At 36.8% G+C, this 22,134-nt stretch overlaps 1 protein-coding gene across 1 annotated transcript in view; it reads left to right on the top strand.

Annotated features, from left to right (window-relative positions):
- Positions 1-18,497, top strand: part of LOC114243809 (uncharacterized) — a 127,922-nt gene extending 109,425 nt beyond the window's left edge. The window contains exon 2 of the mRNA XM_028175427.2: positions 10,420-18,497. Coding sequence (XP_028031228.1) covers positions 10,420-11,139 — 720 coding nt within the window. The 3' untranslated portion in view covers positions 11,140-18,497. The remainder of the gene's footprint in view (positions 1-10,419) is intronic.
- Positions 18,498-22,134: the final 3,637 nt, after the last annotated feature.

The raw sequence follows: 22,134 nt of genomic DNA, 5'->3' as shown, positions 1-22,134 counted from the left end.
CTAAAATACTTACAATCCAGAGGTCTTTTTTGCCACGTACCATCCGGCTATGGAATGAGCTCCCCTCCATGGTGTTTCCCAAGCGCTATGACATGTCCTTCTTCAAACGAAAGCCTCGTGGAGAGTATTAAGCGGTAGGCAGCGGCTTGGCTCTGCCCCTGGCATTGCTGAAGTCCATGGGCGACGGTAACCACTCACCATCAGGTGGGCCGTATACTCGTCTGCCTACAAGGGCAATAAGAAAATAAAATAAAAAATCCCAAAGTTGACGTTGGTGATACCGTTTGATACGGTATCACACTTATTCAATCTAACCTAGCATCGAATCTTCGTCTCTTGTAACTTGATCCGAAGCCTCAATCAAGCGCCCCCAGAGATTTCAGGGTAAAACAAATTCTCCAAGGAATATAAAGTTAATAATCTGCAAGATGTCGACGGAATTTTCCAATCTCTATTCTGATGAAGATCGGATCAAATCGCTTCAGTAATAAGAGCCTCTTTTAATAAAAATCAAATGACATTTGTGCTCTGTTGCTCTGAATATGATGTCAATTTATGGCATACGTACATCTATATATTAATACGTGAAGCAAAAACTTTGTATCCCTTTTTACGAAAATTGTGCGGACGGAGGAGTATGAAATTTTCCACACTTATAGAGAATATAGAGAAGAAGTGCACAATGCTAATATTTTTTTAAAATAATGTATAAAAGATACATTAAATCAATAAAGAAAACATTACACACACTACATACCATGTATTTGACGCACACACACATACATACTATTTATTGTCAATCTTTTGTTCTTGACGTCTGTTGTCAACTTGAGATTAAATATTGTTTCTCTTTGTTAATATTTTTTATAGTGTAGTCTTGGCAAAATTTGTGATTATAGAAGTATAAAATACAATCATAATAGTTTACAAACTTACAATTCCAATTAATTATAGTCGAATTTCGACTACTACGGGACCTCTAGTATGTTAAATTGCGCTTATTAATATTCTCTAATATTTAAAGAATAGATATTTGTTGTTGTTTTTGTGTTTGCGGCATATGTTGTTGCTGATTTTTTCTAATTCACTTCAAACAACAACTATATATCATAAATTCTTAAATTATTGCATGTCTGTTTGATCGTACAAAAAATCTACTGATTTTGATGATGAATGGTGTTTGAAATGCTACCAAGACTTAAATAGTGGTTTATTCCTTTAATCTTAATCACATAATCACGTAACTAATGAATATAAAGTTAAGGAGCATTATTAATCTTTTGTTTGACGACTGATTTTATGCAAGGTCCCTAATCTAAATTATATGCAAATCTAATTATCTATACTAATATTATAAAGAGGAAAGATTTGTTTGTTTGTTTGTTTCGAATAGGCTCCGAAACTACTGGACCGATTTGAAAAATTATTTTTCCATTAGAAGCCGACATTGTCCCTGATGAACATAGGCTACTTTTTTTTATTTTTTTTTATTTATTTTTTTTGGTTTCATGTGTGTTTTAATGTTTCCGAAGCGAAGCGAGGGCGGGTCGCTAGTAAGTTAATAATTTAACTTCGTCAAACTTCCAAAAAACCCCGGTACTAATGTCAACGAAAACCTATTCAGAAATTTCCGTAGCAATTTTTTTTTACAAAATTTCACAATGGCCACAGTAAAATTACACAACAACTTCAGCAAAAATATTTGATTAACATAATAATAAATTAAAAGAAAGCATTTATCATGTTAATTAAGTGCCCGCGAAAACATTCATCTCGTTCATTGTAACTCATTATGCTCAGACAATAGGAGTCGGCAGGATTCAGGATTGGACCCAGTTGGCCCGGCACAAAAGCTTCAATCGCTACACGAAAAAGTCTTTTGTTTTGTCAAAAGCTTTTGGAAGTCTACTACATCTTCATTTTGATATTTCAGAACTTGAGCACAGAATGAAGTCATTGTTCTCTTTTGTAGTACTAAAATCACCTGTCGAATCAATCGGAGCGTGCTTAGCTTCCTCAGTAAATCTAAATGTATTACAATGTACAATTATAACTATAAAAATCTATAGAACCCCAATGGGTAATGTTGTTTCTTATCTTTAGATACGTTACCGACCAATATATAGATTTCAGATTATTTGGGTATCTGTAAAACTACATTACCAAATGTTACATGTATTTATGTCAATTTAAATCATCTGATAGTCATATTGATCTTATTCACTATCGCAACTATATTTAAACTATTAAATAGTTAGTTTAAAGCGTTTAAAAGATATTCGTTCAAAGCTACATAGCGAAAACCTAGAAATATCTAGAAATATCGAAAGTTTGTGATATACCTAAATTACCCTAATTTTTGACAGTAAGTTTCTTACACTCACTATGCTAATGTCTTTTTAAAACACAAATCAAATACATGTTTTTGGCTACCGTGAATGCTGAATGACCCCTTGTGAGTCCGCACGGGTAGGTACCACCACCCCACCTATTTCCGCCGTGAAGCCGTAATGCGTCTCGGTTCGAAAGGCAGCCGTTGTAACTATACTGAGACCTTAGAACTCATATATCAAGGTGGGTGGCGGCCATTTGTAGTTGTCTATGAGCTCCATAACCACTGTTAACAGGTGGGCTGTGGGCTCGTCCGCCCATCTAGGCAATAAAAAAAAGAAACAATATCGGTTGCGTTAGAAGGTCTTATCTGTTAACTGTTGTCAAGTGCTCCCAGCTCCGACGCCTACAGTTAAAACAAGTTCAGCCGCAACTAGCCGCCACAATCGACCCTTTACTGTATCGAGTTAGACCGGTGTGGGCTCATTCGCGTTTCAAGGCTGAACCGATTTCCGTGTGAGCTTGCGATTCCGGAGTTTTTCGCATACAGAGGTCATATTAGACGCTATTTAAAGACGATTAATGTTACTTCCTTTGAGGAAGCGACAGCGAAACGACAATCCGTTACCGGTTATTTGATAAAACTGTTATTTATTTCATTAGCATATTGATCGATAGTTTCGCAAAATAGACATCACGTAAATGAACCAGCGTGTTTTAATGTTTTAACATGTAAGATCTTCTTCTTCTTCGTCGCTTTCTTCATTGCTGAAGGTCGTGTCCTTGAAACTTGACCGTTGCCTGTCTCGTGAGCTGTTTCCATCTCTTCTGGTTCTCAGCTGCTCGAATGGCGCTTGCGACTGGCAACCCAATTAGAGCGGTTACTTGATCACACCAACGGCTAGGTAATCGGCCGCGGGGTCTCTTTTCTTCTATTTTGCCCGAAACAATCACTTTGTCCAAGTTATCTGACTGTCGGCGGGCAATATGACTGAAGTAGCTGAGGATCCTCTGGTAACAGATTGTTGAAAGCCTGACTCGGATGCGAAGCTAATCCAGGATAGATTTATTTGTCCTCTTGGCCGTCCATTTTTTTTTGTCAATTTGATTTCGCTTCCATACTTTTGTTTACTTGCATTATGTTTTTACAATGAAGGTATTTTCTACATGCCCATTAAAAATATACTACGTGTTACAAAATACCCCATAAAAATATAATTAATTATTAAAGCCAAAAATTTTGTCAACCCTAATAAGCTGTCATGTCAGGGAACCAGATTATTTAACAGAAAGGCCTACGTACTCTATTTTACCTAATAATTGTTTATTTTCAATAGTTTTCCTATTTTCATTCATAAATGTTACCTCAATACAAGGATGTCATTGTACTCAAGTACTGGTTTCAAAAAAATGTCAAGTTGGATGTCAATTTCAATGTCTTTTATTTTTTTGTCGTTCCGCGCATTTGGTAGAAATATTAGGTACATTCTACGTAGTTTACTCTTTAATTTTACTGAAATAGGGTTTGCACATCAGTGAAAATAATTTTATTTTATTATTTTCTTGGGGTATAAAATATTATATAGCGTTACTACGGTTCTTAAATATTGTGAATGGACTCGTTATAAGACCTTGTAACACCCTGTATATGTGTATATTAAAAGAAAAAAAAACAAGATTCAATCTAAAATATAAAAATCATTATGTGTTATCCCTTTTCATATACATAGTTTGAGATTGCCTGTTAATATCAAAGACCGACATTGATATAACAAATTTCTATGTTTTATTAAAATCTTAGGTCTGTGTTTATCAGTTTACAATGCTTAAATATTACGCTGGTTAAGAATAAGGACGCATAAACTGTTTCTGATTTTTATTTATTTTCTAAATTGTGTTTTTATGTTTTTTATTTCTATTTTAGTATTTTAACGAATAAATAGAAGTCGTGAAGTAAATACTCGCAGATGCGGAACGCTAAAGATTTTTATTATATGACTTTAAAATTTAAAACCTTAACTCACATATAAAATATTTATTTGCTAAGCTAAGTATATGTGTATGTATATTTTATTTGCTTATGGTGTTTCTTATTTATTGCTTAGATGGGTGGACTCCCCAAACCGCTCTTCAAACCGAAACGCATTTATGTTGTGTAGTCTGCTGGCTTCGATAACCACTTTATTGATCTATTGTTATGGTGTTGGCTGATTCTCACATCTATGCAATAAATAAATAAAACAATCATTATCACTATGCAACAGACAAACTTCTCGAATATATTAATGCTTTATATTAGGTTGGTCTAGATGATGACCGAGCTTTGCTCGGTTTTTTTTTTTTTTATAAATTGTGTTTATCTGGTGTCTTAACAACGCCATCTGCTGAAATACCTTTAGTGCTATTGTGTCTTTAAAAATAGTATTATTATTCGTCAATAGATGTCTGGAAGAGGATTATTGAAAACACGAATAAAACAACATTTTCTGAAAATAAATCGTAGCTAGATCGATTTATCGCCCCCGAAATCCCCTGTATATTAAATTTTATGAAAATCGTTGGAGCCGTTTCTGAGATTCAAATTGTATACATATATTATATTAATATACAATAATTGCTCGTTTAAAGGTATAAGATTTGATAAGAGTTACGGAACCATGAGTTATATTTAAAAAACATCTTATCGTCGATAACTACGTCTGCCAGCCCGTAAGCCAACCTTCCATTTAAGGTTCGTGTGTTTAATTATTATTGCAAGCGCGTCGGAACGTGTACGCTTGTTGCCGGCACTTGATCCAAGGGCGCCCGGTTTGCTTCCTGGGTCGATACAACTAGGAACTGCTGCCTTAAGTCATATGAAGTATCGGAGTGAACCGTAATACATAACCGACTAAAACAGTTCCGTCGTTTTTTTTTTACCAACTACCATCATATCCTAAAATCCACCACGAAATCAAAAAATAAGACCACGCTATATTTATAAACATTAATAAAAGCAAAACATTAGCTGTCCCCTTCACACTCAAAAGCTAGACCGCCCGATAGAGAGATATGGGCAGACTTTTCATGCGCATGCAGTGCGACGTCATGCCGCGCGCTTATTCACAAACACTACACAAGCGCAACGTGTGAATGTGTTGAACGCGAGCTACATGGTAGGCGGAGTGGGGGGTGTTAGGTTTTATTTTCATTACGGAATTTCTTGATTCGGTCGCCGCGCTCAAAGCCCGCGATAAAAGCTATGCAATAGCTTAACAATTTAATAGTTACAGCCATATCTGTGTCACGCAAAACCGTATCTCAGTTTTAGATGTGTCCAGTCTTGAAAGTGTGATCTCTTAGTCGAGAAGTAAGCGCGTTGCTGCTGGGTCATCAGTGATTTGTAACTTACCAGCAGGTGTGCCGGAAGCTCTTGTAAAGCTACAAAAAGTAAGGTCAATCGCGGGACGTTTCACGAACCGTGCAAGAGAATAAAAATGCAGTAACATTTTATTTTTCGAGTCGCAAAAAAAAAACACAACTCGCTTCCTTCATCCTTCGGTAATAAAGGACCGCTTAAAGTCGTTTATCCTTTAATCTTGTCGCGCAAATGTCATCGTTAATGTCGAAATGACGTCGACTCGAGAACGCGCCTCAAATATATTTTACGACTGGTAGGTGTCATCTTTTGTACGTGAAAAATTTAAGCGTTTTAAAGTCACTTTACGGTGTAGACAATTTGGAGGTGCAAATTTTAATATGGCACTAGGATATAATTAAAATATTAATTCACTAAATCATGTTATTCGCCTCACTTTGTGTTAGAAAAACATGATAAAAGAATTTCTTTTATTAATTAACGAAAAACTATAGGAATGAAACCAATAACAAATTACATCGAAGGAGTCATGATCCTCAACCACGAGAGAACCAATCAGAAGAAGGGTAATAATGTAGTTGAAGCTGAAAGCTGAATAGTGGAATATTCGATTAGAGATGAGATATCGAACATTTACCATTAGTAAGCAGTCGATGTAAACTAGCTAAACTGCCACTGATCGACAATCGTAGATTTCTTAATTACATTCATCCCTGAGATGAAGACAATCGGGCCAACTTGATGCGAAGTAAAGCACGTAGACCATGACCTACCGCGATGGTTTGCGGGTGGAAGCGATCTGCCTGGGGTTCATTAAAACCTTTAACAACAACAACAGCAACAACATAGGATAATTAATCATTCCGTGTCCTCAATGATCTAAATTTAGGCAATACGAAAATTGAGCATTCGTAAACATATTTGAGTCAAACTAAAAACACGTCGTCAGTTTCCGAATTATCATATCTACTAAATAACATCTTCCGAAATAATGAACTGTCTCGAACTGATTCTAAAGATTAAAAAAATAAAAGGATATATATCAGGATACGATATCGACCTTCGTGAGATTGAAGTCATTGACTGGTGAGTTCGCGTTGGGCAGAGAATAGTAGACGGTCTCGTTTTGATCAATGACCCAAAGCAGTTTCTTTTAAGAACTCGTCGTATCCCATTACTTTAAAAAATACCTTGAAAAAAGGCAGTAATGGGATCAGCAGCGAATTTGAATGAACATCATAATAGTATAACATCAATGATCAAATAATACCCGGGAAAGTCGGTCAACATTTTATTTATTGCATAGATAGGTTAAAGGAGCTCATAGCGTCTGTGTTGGTGAAACTGGAAAGGACTCCGACACATCAGTAACTCCCTCCTCCTAAAAAAAGAGCTCATGGACCACCTGGCTTATTAATTGTTGATTACAGAGCCTATGGATATGGCTGTCATCTATCTTGAAACATGAGGTTAAAGTTTAACCTTGTATGAGGGCTATCCAATGCTTCAACTCAGAAAGAAGAATTGCTTCGCAGCAGAAAACAGTAGGATTGTGGTACCTACCCGTGTGGGCTAACAATTACAAGCTACTCCATACTGGGAATCTTTAAAAACCGTCGTTAGGTTTATCGGTCTAAAAGCAAACAGGCCTTACCTAATAGAGCACCTATTTTAAGCAGAAAAAATCTAACCTAAATAACCTCCCAGACTCAGCGACCGTAGCAACAAAGAAACGATTGGCGAACAACAAAAAGCGCGTACTCACAAATTAATCAAAAACGTACCGATACCAGTGACTGGGTGCCCGAAAACGAATCGTTAGCGCAAAAAATATTACCTGATAATAATAAAGCGGTTCAGGTTTGTTTGTGGCGCAAAAAAAAAACGGTTCACCTTGAGATCGACGCCGAATTGAGCTGCGTTTGACTCGGTTTATGTAAATCTGTTAGGTACCTTTTTTTGGTGAACGAACTAGCTAATGGCCGGGTGTTAAGCGGTAAATATAGCCACTGTGTCGAATGCCACTATGGGATGATAATGTCGAAGTGATATCGGAGCATGATTTGTTTGTGGAACAAACAATATAGTCAGGTCTTTACGAACTCGGTACTACTGGATATTATTGGTAATTTTTTTCTCCTACCTATTCTAGTAACCTCAAGGGGTTATTCTAGATTCGCCAAGCTTGTAGGTGAGCTCACGAAGCTCAAACCTGACGACGTTGCTAACACGAACCCTAGCAAGAGCCATGCTTCGCAGAATCTACCACCGGATTGGAAACGCGACCCACTGAGAAGATCCGGCGAGAAACTCAGTGCGCTGTGTCCGTGGGTTAATTTACGATAACCGGTGCTTGAGGTACCTAAAAGCACCGTTAGTGGATCGGGATGATCCGAAATGACATGTTTTGGGCGACGTCGACTGCTTTCCATTCGGTCCGCAGGATCGGGATATTGGTAAAGATGCGCTGGCGAAGTCAAGAGCCTCGTTATCAGGTTGCTGTTATCTGTTATCCTTAGTGTATGCTGGTATCCGTAGGCATCTGCAAACGTGAACTCCTCTGGCTTAATATAACTACTTACGTATATTTCAATGTGGAACTTTGGGAAAGAAATCTATGTGATAGCGGCGTAATACATATCGGTAATCTTTATCCATTTCACTAACAACTTTCGCGAAAACAAATTTCATTAATTGCAGTAAGATATTGTATATCAAAGATATAATAAAAGGAAGATCAAATAAATGTAAAATAAGAAAAGTTACATGGAATGTTACGATGATATGAAAAACAAAATTTTGCTAGAGATGATTCTTGACACTATCTCGAGAGCTCATCTCAGATAAGGAAGTTGGGAGTAAAAACAACGCACACTGTTTTATTATTCAAATCTCTCTCCCGGTTAACAGTGGCCCTAAGGGATAACGCATCAGTTTTTTGTACGAAAATATTTTTTTGGTTGCTTCAAAACTTTATAGTGAGGTAGGTACGCATTTTGGAAAACTTATTACTAATAGGACAATTAAAAGTTATCATTTTAGAATTGTAACCGAAGCGTGGCTTGAGAGATCCATCTTGCGGTGCACTGTGCTTGACCGGCAGTGCTGAGTTGTACGAAAATTAATAGTCCAACTTGTGGCCCAACTTTCAGAAAGTGGGCTGATAAGCACTTTAGTATTTAAGAGCTAATGACCATGTCATTGCGATGCGGTATAAATAGGCATAGCAACAACTAATGCGTAAACGAATCGCCAGAAAAAGACATACATGCATCATACTCTTGCATTTTTTTGTTTTCTTTTGAACATTGCTTTAGACTTATTTCCTTTCCGTCTCTAATCGGTATTTCTTAATATTAGCGATGGTCGCATTAACCTGTGCGGACATTGAAGTATTAGCTCGATGACACACTAGTATGGGGACATCACACGTCCTCATTACACACCTATCTCCTGACGTTTTAAATTGTATATTCTTATCGGACTTTTAAAACGATACAATTAATTACTGAATTTGTTAAACCGTTTCCGGATGCCGTCGCGATGCAATGTAACATTGATGTAAAGGATGTGATGAACAGAGGAAACATCAAATATAGGAAGTGTTTGTAAAGGACGCGTTGTATATGGGATCGCTATCGTTTTCCTCAATACAATAAAGGTCTCGCTGTCAATGACACGTAATTATCACTGAAAATACTGTAAGTGCTGTAAATTGCAGGCTTAGGTAGCGAGAGGCGAAAATCGAACCCTAAAATGTACTTCATGACTATCCGAGGACCACAATTTATCTTAAAAAAATAGGCACTATCCGCGTTTAGGTTTATGTAACGCATATAGCTCAGAGATGGAACAAAATCGAGCGAACACAAGCTTGTTGGGTATTCTCAGATTTATTTTAGAATCCTTCGGGTCTCCAAATGGGTAATTAATTGAGTTGGTGAGATATAGTATGGTTTACTGGTGATAGGGCCTCTTGTGAGTCCGCACGGGTAGATACCATCATCTTGCCTATACCTGCCGTGAAGCAGTAATGCGTTTCGGTTTGAAGGATGGGGCAGCCGTTGTAACTATACTTGAGACCTTAGAACTTATATCTCAAGGTGGGTGGCGCATTTACGTTGTAGATGTCTATGGGCCCCAGTAACCACTTAACACCAGGTGGGCTGTGAGCTCTTCCACACATGTTAGCAATAAAAAAAATAAAAAACGCACATACAAATTGTTTTCATAACTATCCAATATCCAGTACTAAATATGCTTTTGGTAGACTTAAAAAAAATCGCAGACCTCCAAGTACATTTGTAAATGTTGTCGAAAAGAGAATGGCTTATAAATAAACAAAAGTTTTATTTAATCGTATTTCTAGTGTATGTCGGAGATTATTGAGCGAAGCCGAACACACTCACGTTCCCTTATCATCAACTATTAAATGGCCCAATAAAATTTTCCACTGTTGAATATCATTATATTTTGTCCGTAATAATAATAATTTCTATGATAACAATATCATTAATAGTAAGGACACAGAGTTAATGTTGCAGCGTCGTGCATACTAATTGAATACACAACTCGGAACGGACACGCCTGAAATATTAATGCTCTCCACGGTTATACAGATAACATTTTACGATTTGATTGTCAGTATTTTTTTGCCGAGACAGACGCCCTTCGGCTTACGATGTTTCTTATTCACCGTTCGCTAATCGATCCTTTTCTTTTGTCTGCAGACGAAGAAGAATAACCCCAACCACATCAAGAGACCGATGAACGCGTTCATGGTCTGGTCGCAGATAGAACGCAGGAAAATATGCGAACAAACACCGGACATGCACAACGCCGAGATATCAAAAAATCTCGGACGCGTTTGGAAGACTCTGAACGACGAAGAGCGCCAGCCCTTCATCGATGAAGCCGAACGCTTGAGGCAACTTCACATGAGGGAATACCCTGATTACAAGTACAGGCCTCGCAAGAAGACCGCCAAGACTGACAGAAGCGGTACGCGAACCGGTTCAGTGCAGAAACCGAAACGGAAGCAAAGAGCCGATTCCAATAACAACAGAGGACTGTCCAGGCGACGACGACCCGTGCCGACTGTCCCGAGCGTCCCCGTGGAAACGCCGGCCCCTCCCCCGCTGCCCGCCTCTCCTGCCGGTGCACCTGATTCCCCGGAATCCGCCTGTCTGTATGATGACCACAACAGGCGCGATCAGGCGGATCTGACGGATCTCTATTCGATCACGGATCTCCTCCCTCTCCCGGCGGACTGCGAGGTTGACTTAGATGCGCTGACGACGGACATCGACTCGTTCGAGACCGCCTCCTCCTCGTCTGGATCCCACTTTGAGTTCTCGTGCACGCCTGACGTCTCGGACATGCTCAGCGAGATCGGCGTGGCGGGCGACTGGGTGGACCACACGTTCTCCTCGTATCTGACGTCATCTTAGAGCGGCGTCCGGGCCGCCTCGGCCGCTGCCGGCCGGTTCCACTGATCTCATGCGGTCGGCCAACGCGCCGCCATACGGAGGCCGATGACGCGGCGACCGCTCGCCGCCCCGCCTAGAGAGTGCCTATCCAAAATGACGTGTCGACATTTGGATTCAATGTACAAAGTTATTTAATAAGGATCGAGGGTGAAAATTGTTTTGGAAACAAACGACCGCTCCGGTCGCATTCTTCTTGTTTTCAATGTTCAGTTGAATCAGACGACGCCGTTCGGGAGTTCAATGTTCAAGGCTGTGTTCAAGATGCTTTTGTTATTCATTAATTTCAACAAATAGTTGAGATGATCTGTGAGAGGGCACGTCTCGGTACACAATCCGTCTACTATCCGTCGCCTGTAGTTGGTCGGGAGAGGGCTCTCGGCATCAGCATAGCATAGCATCGCATCGCATCGCATCGCATCGTCGCTTCCGTACTTTTTACGTGTACATTACACTTGGCTTCTAACGCGTTCAGTTACAGCAATGTTCTACGTCACAGACACACTTTCCTTTTTTTATATTAACATTTGTACGATTAGGATGAGCGATTAAAATTTAAGTTCTCGTTTGATATATAACCGTCTTAGATGAATGTATCGTTCGTGGAATAGAAAATAATTAAGACTAGATTATAGTCAAGTTCGCCTTGCGTTCTTTTCACTGTACGTATATTTACACTTTATATTTTGATGCACATGTAGTTTTATGGTAAGACATTATAATTTTTAATATCGGAAGCTGATCGTCATGTCATTGTAAGAATTTCGGGGTGCGGAGATTGAGTTGGCACAGGCGGGACCCCTACCAAAATGCTTCGATCGGACCACTAATTCTTTCAGTTCCATTTGGCTATTGTCTTTAAGATTACTGTAGAGAATTACGGTTGATTCGTTACCCTGTTTTGTTCTCTTGGCTCTTGGTAGCGGTCTGGCCGCCCGTCTTTTTTGTAAATGTGCAAGTTGGTATTGTAATGTTAGGTATCGAGTAAGTAATAGTAATCTTTGTTCAATAGTAAGGTATGTTGTATTATGTAAAGAGATGGCACTTGTGATTGCAAGAGGGACACTTTAAACCTTTCATTTCTTTCCTTCTTCACGCTGAACAATTCGAAATAACGTAAACAGAAATACATATCAATAGGAATGCTATTCGCGGGACGGTGGGGAAATGTGGTCAAGAACAAGAAAATTAAAGAAAAAAAAAACAAATTTTGCTGTTTTCGAGAAAAAAAAAATCTGTGATTTTAATTTTTAAAGGATTTTCTAAATTAAGATTCTAGTGGAGACTGATACGCATAGATTAGTTTTAGCTGCGCTAGCTTCTCTGACGTTTTAATATTGTTTTTTGAAATGTACATACATAACGGGTCATTCAACCTATTTTATATAGCATCGATGTATATAATGTATATTTTTGTATACCGTCACTGTGGCAAGCTCTGTTGTGACAGCCTATACCGTCTGTCGACTCGTCCGGACAATGTTTGGTTCGAGAAAAAACAAAAATGGTTTTATTTGCGGGGCAAGTATTCCTAGGTTACAGTGTGTTTTAAGGCATCGCGTGTGAAACAAACTCAGTAATGTAAAACTCGGAAGGCTCTTTATAATTTTAAATCAGTACGTTAATTATTAAAGTGGGTGTCTGATCGTGTGGTGATGCTTAAAAATTTTTGCAGGCTTTGCATGATCGAAACAGATCAAGCAGTAGACAATAACTTGTTGATCCTGGCAGTCCTGGCACACACGACCGCCGATACTCGGAATAAAACATAGTGTAGGCTAGGATTCCTTACATCGTTTTTAATAATGAACCAGAGATTTTTAATTTAGTGAAAACCTTACGTCAAATGCGACAGCTGACGGTTCATTAGCCACAGCTTGACACGGTTAACGACACCCTCAATAGTTCAGGCCGTCAAGAACACGGTATTGTCAAATTTAATTGCTTCGTGTCCGGTGTCTGTCAAAAATATTACTTTTTTTTTTTTAAGATTTCCGTTGTGATTTCGCGTGATCGCGGTGACGATCTCAAATCGTACTGCGTAAAGATATGCACCTTTCGTCAATTGATTGAAATCCATGTCAGTTACTTAGTTATAAAGTTGATATAAACACGCCGATTTGAAACTAAATAAAAAAACACTAACGTGAAATATTCGAACTGTCCCTAAATTAATTAAAAAAATAACGGAGTATTCGCTCTGTTTGTTAGGAAAGAAAAAAATGCTTTACCTATAATTATATTCTTGTAAATTGTATACTTATGTAAAAAAAAAAAAAAAACCTTCATGTAAAAATTATTTTAGTAATATTAAAATACGCTGAAACATGCTACATTGTATTATTCGCGTGTGCTGTTCTATATAAAAAAAAAAAATACATTACATGAGTATTGTTGAGAGGTAAATAAATAAATAAAAAAGCGTGCCTAATTAAAACGAAAAACAAAAAAAACGGACCTCTCACAAATACTCATCTAAAAAATAGTGAAGCTCAAAAGTATATACTTATTGATAAGGACGTAGCGAATAGAATAGAAACTGATTGTATTCTTGTAAGGTTATGTAAGTTCTTCATGCATTTTATGTGACTTAGTAACGAGAATTGATAAATTAACTTTTAGCGTATTTCTGTAACACGAGGCGTTATTTCAAAAGACGGATAGATGTCGCGCGAATACCAGAATTTGTGGTCTTAGGGTTTATGTTGTAACTATACTGAGATCTTAGAACTTATATCTCAAGTTGAGTGGTGCGTTTACGTTGTAGATGTCCATGGGCTCCAGTAACCGCTTAACACCAGGTGGGCTGTGAGCTCGTCCACCCATCTAAGCAATAAAAAAAAACACGTCATTGTCCTGCACGTTTTCTTTGTATTCGTTATTTTAACTTACAATATTGGGGTGTTCATACGGTAGATTTTCATTCGTGTAAAAACGAACGTGTGAGCGAGACAGAGCTATATTATACGCCACTGCAACATTGAAGGATTCGTCGCGCTCTTTACATGTCACACAAATTGACTAGATGAGCCCAACGCTCCTTAACGCAACGCATTCGCCAAATCATAGTGCATTTCTATAGCAGTCTGAAAATTTAAAAATATTAAGATGTCAAGTGATTCACATGTGGCATTGTATAACCATAGGTATTTTCTAACTAATTTTATCAATTTTTCAGTATTTCCAGTATTTTAATACACATTTACTCGGACGCTAAAATAAAAATTGTAAAAAATTACAACGCCTGACGTCAAAGCGTTCTAACGCCGCGACAGAGCGTTGAGTACTTATAGCGCTGGGGCTTTGTTTGACGGCATGTTACCATAGTACGTACGTACGTCATAGCGCGCCGTCAGTTTAGCGCTCTGACGCGCGCTAATTACGCGTTCTGTTTGACGAAGGCTTAAAGTTCTTTCGATTTGCTTGACAAGACCGTTGAGTATTCGTTTAAACGTATAAGCGGTATACGACATTTTGCAGTGCAAACGACATGTGAACGCTACTGTGTACAATGTACTATGTGCCACTATTCATTCGTTAAGACGTATACTGCAAATAAACGTGCAGGATAATGCCGTGTGAACCCAACCATATAATACTTTTGGTATTCATAATCGCTTAACATCGGATTGACCATGAGCCCTGTCATGCTAACTTTGTGGAACCACATCAATAAAACCCGCGATCAACACGCTCACGACCCAATTAAATACACAGGTCGCCCGTCAGCATTAGCTATTAAACAAAACCTTGTCAGTTAAAAATTAAAATTCCATTAAAACTTGCATTAATTCTCGTTATTACGTTAAAGGTATATTCTTCGTGCATTATTTTGCTTATGGACATGGAATTTGATGGTAATCGTGTACTTAATACCAAATGGATCACCTAATAAATAGATTCTCGAGTTGTTCATATATTCTTTTAGCAGAACTGATGTTTTTAATAATCGGATCGAATACTAGAAAAATCCTAGCAATTTGAGTGAAATTTATTGAGGTCCTTGTATTTTATAACAAATGTTGTGTCAAAACCCCTCGAATGGCACCTTAGGAAATACGAGGTAAGAAGGTTTAAGGGCACTGTTTGAAATATCCCTGAACACATACTTGGGTGGGATTGTGACATTATTGGTCATTAAATTTGGTAAAAAGTATTTAAATTCATGTCCACTTTACCTTATACTTAAAATCGTAATTTAACAGTAACATCGTGTATTAATTTGAAAAAAAAAAAACAATGAGCCATTTCTGAATCTGTTTAAATATTCAAATCCATCAGAATATGTCGGAGAAATTCATCTCAATCACATTCCGTTCAGTTGAATTGTCTCAAGGGCGAAGAACAATCACACTGTGTCCATAAACTCCAGTCCCCATGAAAACCAATAAAAAACCATCAAAATTCATGATCTTCCATCTCTATGCAATATTTTCTAAACTATCATTTGATTTTCTCTCTTTTGGAAGATTTTCCTTCACTACTTTACTTTCTATGCAACTTCTATTCCCTTTTTATTTGTCTTAATAAAAACACCGAATCAACGATATGAAAAGCAATATTATGATAGTGACACGACCGCTCAAATTAGTTTTAAAATGTTTTTTCAATGATAAAATTTATCACACAAGTGCTACTTAATATAGACTTGTATTATTGCAGTATCTAAAGATTTTTACACATAATAAACCGCTGGAAAATGCTTATTTTGTAACAAATTATCAGATAGACACTACAAAAATAGATCACACGCCGATTGATGATCAATTTGAAGAGTAATACGTTAATTTTCGCATCAAGCACCATTGGTGGACGATGACTAGTGAAGAAATTTTATTATTGAAAACGAAAATCATCCCGAACGCGTTTCGGTAAATCAACATCGAATTTAAATGTTGTATAAAATAGTTTAAAGCTTAATGTTGTTGTCCTCCATTAAGATTTGGAATTATCAGGGTTGATACGATTCTTTTAGATGTACGAAATAAAAAAAAAAATGATTCTACTAAGCCTTTCTCGTGTATTTCCATTCTTTGCTAGCCTTACTTCCCTCTCAGCCTTCTATCCTACTAAAGGTATATTTATAATATAATATGTACATAAGTTATTAAAAAAAATGTTTATATAAACGAGAAATTGTCAAAGCTACACTGTGAGAAAAAATTAGAGGGTATTTAATAATGATTAAGACGTCTTATATAAAAATATCAGAGACGCCATAGTTCTTGTAGTATACTATATATTTATAATATAATATGATACGATGTTATATACTATTCTAACTATATATGCGTGCATGAATGCTTGAGAACTTGCTTCGATAAAATATTAGGATTTTTCTTTAATTATAAAGAACAGTACAATAAGGCTATTTATATATGATGTAATGTGATTCAAACGATTATAATTAGTGATTAACAGAACTGAAAATGGTTGATAATATTCTCGTTATGTTGTTTGAAAAAAAAAAAAAGAAACTATCATATGTATTTATTACGCGGCAATATAACGCGAATTAACGCGTTTTGTCATTTTACATTGGATTGCGCTACACTAAGCTGTCTCCAGCGAAGCACCCGTATGACAATCGTTAATTCTCGTCATTGACCCACGAAAATGAAGGTGGAGTTTAAAATTTTTATCTATTTATTGTTGTTTTAATTCTAAGAAGTGCGTATTACCTATAAGGTTTCCGTTTTTTAAAACTGTCAAACAACGAATATTATGTAAAGATAGAATGCTACTTCACTAAAATAAGTTTTAATTAACAATTGTAATGATAACGTATAAATAATTGGTGTCTATGTTAAACCCGTGATTGGTCACAATGATACAGCGGTTGATGCGTGTTAAAATAAAATAAAAATATATAAAAATAATTACTCAACTTTATATAACAGTAGTTTCGTCTATTGATACGTATAATTATAAAATTAATGATAAATAATGAATAAATAAATGAAAATCGCACAATTCGAGTCGAAAATCTAATTTAAGAGTAACAATAATAGTTATTAATGGTAATTCTTAAGGGAAAGAGGTCAAACTCCTCTTGTTTACGTTTTGAAGCATTAATACGGGATATAAAGAATTTTATCTTTGCTTGACATTACGAGCGGGTTATCCGTGCATAGACATAATAAGTAAGCCGACTTGGTATAGTCAACTTATTTACTCTCAGCTCGTGTGTACGATCGTAAATGATAGAACCACATTTTCATTGTATTCGTCAAGTAAATTAAAATGGTAAACTAAATAAATACAGCAATTTCCGTCATATTGATATGAATATGCCACGAAAGTTTACGATATTCTTATGCAGTTCGCTCGTGAGTAGGTGCATGGTCACGGCTTTAGAAACACTTCTTGTCCGTACAATAATAACTTTGTTATAGCCAATTTATTTTCGATTATTTCACTTCTGATCGTAACTTGGGATAAAAACAAAACGGTCCATTATGTTACTGAAATCGTAATTAATATGTGTATTGTATTAAAAAAATAAAAATGTCCTTTAAAATATACCAAATCTACCATTGAACGTTAGTGAAATTTAGGAAGTGTTTCCCCGCAATTTCCGTTTTCGCCTCCCGTGTACATATTTCTTGTCGAGGCCACATTTAGGTGTTCGGAATAAACAGGCTTCCAATTCTAGTCTATGGAACTATTGGACGATCACCGTTTTCGACCAGTCCTCCTATCCCCTCTACGATGATGGCCACAAATAATTGATACCTGATATTTTTTATTTTGTATTTTTTTTTATTCAATTTATACCAAAAACTCGTACGATGCTTTTAGATACCGTTACCGATGGATCTCTTTTTTTTCTAATTAGCGTAAAGCTGTTACTTATTTTTGGCTGACCAAATGAACGTGAATACATTAGCATCCAAACAATTGGGATTTGAAGTGTGTAAATATTAGTAATACGTTTTTTGTGTAACGTTCAAAGATTGTGGACCCCTGTTGGGTTTATTTTATTACAATCAATTTGTCCAGCGTTAGTGTAAGGATCTTTATTTTTAAAATCAATGTAATATTTAGGTTTTAAAATGTGGATTTTGTGGTGTTTTTATTTCGATCGTGGTCGTTCCGATTTCTCGATTGGATTTCTTTTGTAAATTATTGTCTTATATATTGTTTAAGATACATAACTATAATTGCATATAATGTACGTAGTGTTTTTAATTGTTAACTATGAATTAACGACGTAGTTACTGTGTTTTAAGCGAACGTGTACATTTTTAACGTACTTGTTTCAATAATGAATATATATATTATTATATGGTAAAAATAAATCATCCAGTTTTTTAAAAATACATCAGATTTTTATTTTAATCTTCCCCGAAATCAACCCTAATTTATCCTGCTAAATAGATTGATAGAAACAGAACACTTACTAACACAACGCACACACTGACTTAAGATCTCTTATTTACATGAATTAAATATGAATAGAAATAGCCCATAGAATCTGGCTTGCTATAATCAATCACATAAAACAGATAAAGTATTAACTGGTGTGGTAATACCTACATCATTTTGCTGAAGAAGAAGAAACTAATGAATTGCAGATATCATATCATAGTTAAAGTTATTCAGATTGCGAGCAATAAAAACAGCGCGTGCTACCTCAGCCAATAATTTACTGAGTACTGGTGATTATTGACATATTCATACAAAAACAAATAGTCTTTTATATCGAGAATATTTTTCATAGCAACCGATGTATGAAGAACCCAATTAGGAAGGCACGTGGGATCTACTGTTACAAGAGAGCTTCGGTTGTCGTTTGCCTGATACTATTTACATGTAGAGTCAACAACAATGAAAATAACAAGCACATAATGTATGCTTAATTTAGCAAATTACTTGATTGAAAATTTTTTTTATTGCTTAGATGGCTGGACGAGCTCACAGCCCACCTAGTGTTAAGTGGTTACTGGAGTCCATAGATATCCACAACGTAAATGCGCCACCCACCTTGAGATTTAAGTTCTAAGGTCTCAAGTAAGCTACAACGGCTGCCCCACCCTTCAAACCGAAACGCATTACTGTTTCACGGCAGAAAAAGGCAGGGTGGTGGTACCCACCCGCGCGGACTCACAAGAGGTCCTACCACCAGACATCAACCTTAGGTATCTATTAGGATGAGTAGTATAATGATTTATTAAAGTACACTACAAAAAGCTAACAAAATTAAGCAAAAACACCGGCCTAGTTGTGCCCCTGGTATTGCTGATGTCCATTAGCGACGCTTATTACTTGCCGTCATTGCTTAGATGGGTGAACGAGCTCACGGCCCACCTGGAGTTAAGTGGTTACCGCAGTCCATATATCTACGACCTAAATGCCACTAACCACCTTAAGACATAAGTTCTAATGTCTCATGGTCTCAAGGTCTCTCTAAGGTAAGAAAATAGGCAGGGTGGTGGTACCCACCCGTGCAAACTCCCAAGTCGTCATACCAGAAGTAAAAAGCAAAATAAAAATAGATTGAAACAGCCTGAGATCACAGATCAAAGATTGAGAGAAAAGCTAATTAATTCGTATGAACCTTGAAACTGGATATTAGACAAGATGTGAATAAAGAAATGGAAAAATAAATCCTTGGCATTACAATATGATATACTAGTAAAAAAAGAAAATATTGAATGCAATTTTCGCTTTTTGAAAATATAGACAAGATTTTTTTCAGTCCAAACGAGAGAAAAAATACAATCAAAGCTAAAAATAAGGTAATAAAAACCACTCGATAACTAGAGAACGCGGATCGACCAATTAATACAGGAAGCAGGAAAATATTTAGCCAGTAACATAGCAGATAAGAGCAGAGGGCGCCCGGAATAACAAACCCGTGTTAGCATTCAGCCGACCTCCCTTGGTACGTGATGTTGAGGACTACGGAACGGATGCTAAAGATTTCAATTTACTCGATCAGATGCGTAATCTCGTTCGAATTGACGGGTTTTTATATTTTACTAGCTTTTGCCCGCGACTTCGTCCGCGTGGAATAATTCACAAATAATGCTTTATTTTAGAACAAATTTGGTCAGCATAAAAAAACGTTATAGTGAGCCAACCTTAACATATAGACATACGCTGTCAAGGACTTTTTTTAGATCTTTTAAAGGGTAACAATTCTCTCATACATTATTTTAGCGAAACTTTAATCGTTTCTGCAGCGCACGCAGCGGAAGCTCTCAAAAGGGAAAAAACCCCGATTTTGAAACATTATTTATTGGTGTTCCGCTTGTATTGGCCTTAGCGTGGTGTTATATAGCTTATAATAACCTTCCACAATAAATAGGCTATCTAACACTGAAACAATTTTTCAAATCGGACCAGCAGTTCCTGAGATTAGCGCGTTCAAACAAACAAACTCTTCAGCTTTATAATATTAAGTATAGATAAAGATTCTTGGATCGCTAAGGAAAATGATGTGGTGAAAATGGGTTTTGCTTAGTCTCTCCTATGGTTTATTAGAGAAGTTTATTTGTGTGCTTAAATATTTTATTACGTTAGAATGTGTCGTCTTTTACAAAATCTAGTATTTTTTTTATTTTTTTTTTAACAACGAGAGGCAAACGAGCAAGACGGGTAACCCGATGGTAAGTGATTCACCGCCGCCCACGGTCACCAGCGTTTACGCCAGTGCGTTGCCTACCCTTCAGGTAAGAATATGCTCTTTTCTTGAATAACCCAATGTCGCAGTTGTTGTATACAGTATGACTTCATGGAATTGTGTAGGTTTTGGTTTTGGTGATCTTGTACATAAATCTGAATAAACAATTTTGTGCTTGTAATATGTACTGATAAGCTTAAATTTGTTGTGAAAATAAAGTTTAGATATGCGATTGCTGTCATCGGTATCACGCGATGAATATTAATGAATAGTTTAAGTACAAAATGGATGTTTAAAAACTGATAAATTTCATGAAAATACAACAGTTTCTGCGTGATGTTAATAAAATAAATATACTAACTAATAGATACGATAATATGAATTTAGCGGCTCTGAAAAATCCACATCCTGTGATTCCGTATTGTTTACGACTATTTTGATGTAATATCTACCATGAAGTACCCCAAGCTCTCTGGTTTCAAAGGCATACATTATTTATTACTGGTGGTAGGACCTCTTGTGAGTCCGCACGCGTAGGTACCACCACCCCGTCTATTTCTGCCGTGAAGCAGTAATGCGTTTCGGTTTGAAGGGTGGGGCAGCCGTTGTAACTATACTGAGACCTTAGAACTTATATCTCAAGGTGGGTGGCGCATTTACGTTGTAGATGTCTATAGGCTCAGTAACTACTTAACACCAGGTGGGCTATGAGCTCGTTCACCCTTCTAAGTAATAAAAAAATACAGATACAAAAGCAATTATTCGAATGGAACTAGAACTTAAACGGTGTTGGAAGGCAGTGGTACCAAAAAAGCTAGACCACTTAAGGCGATTTGGTCGACGTCAAAAAAAAAGAAAATCAAATAAATAAAAGATCCATATTCGCGCTTCCTTCGTTCGCCTGCTCACTATTAACGGATTAAAAAAATACGACCCAATTCCTATATCCGCGGTTAAAGATTTAATTATTCGCGGATCTAATCAGTACATGCGCATTAATAAAAAGGCTTCCAATATGTACTTATCGAACCGAATATCCATTATAAGCGCTTCTTTCTTTCCTATTACCCGCTGCTGGGTCTAGGGCTCGACTAAAATCGTTCCATTTGCATCGGTCTTGGGCAGTCTATTCTAGCTCCTAGCTCCTTCTTCTAACTTTTAAGCGCACGGCATATTCACGAAACTTTTACCCCAAGATGGTCCATATGCTTATCATATTAAGTATTTCATCAACAAAAAGTTTCGATCACTTTTCGAAAATCTTTAAATTATTTTACCCTAAAAAAATCTTGGTACAATAATTAATTCAGTTCGCTTAGATTGGTTCGTTC

Source organism: Bombyx mandarina, chromosome 19 (genome assembly GCF_030267445.1).
Source record: "Bombyx mandarina strain Sakado chromosome 19, ASM3026744v2".
Classification (NCBI taxonomy): Eukaryota; Metazoa; Arthropoda; class Insecta; order Lepidoptera; family Bombycidae; genus Bombyx; species Bombyx mandarina.
The sequence above is the reverse complement of the archived record's forward strand: the minus strand, read 5'-3'. Positions and strand labels throughout refer to the sequence as shown.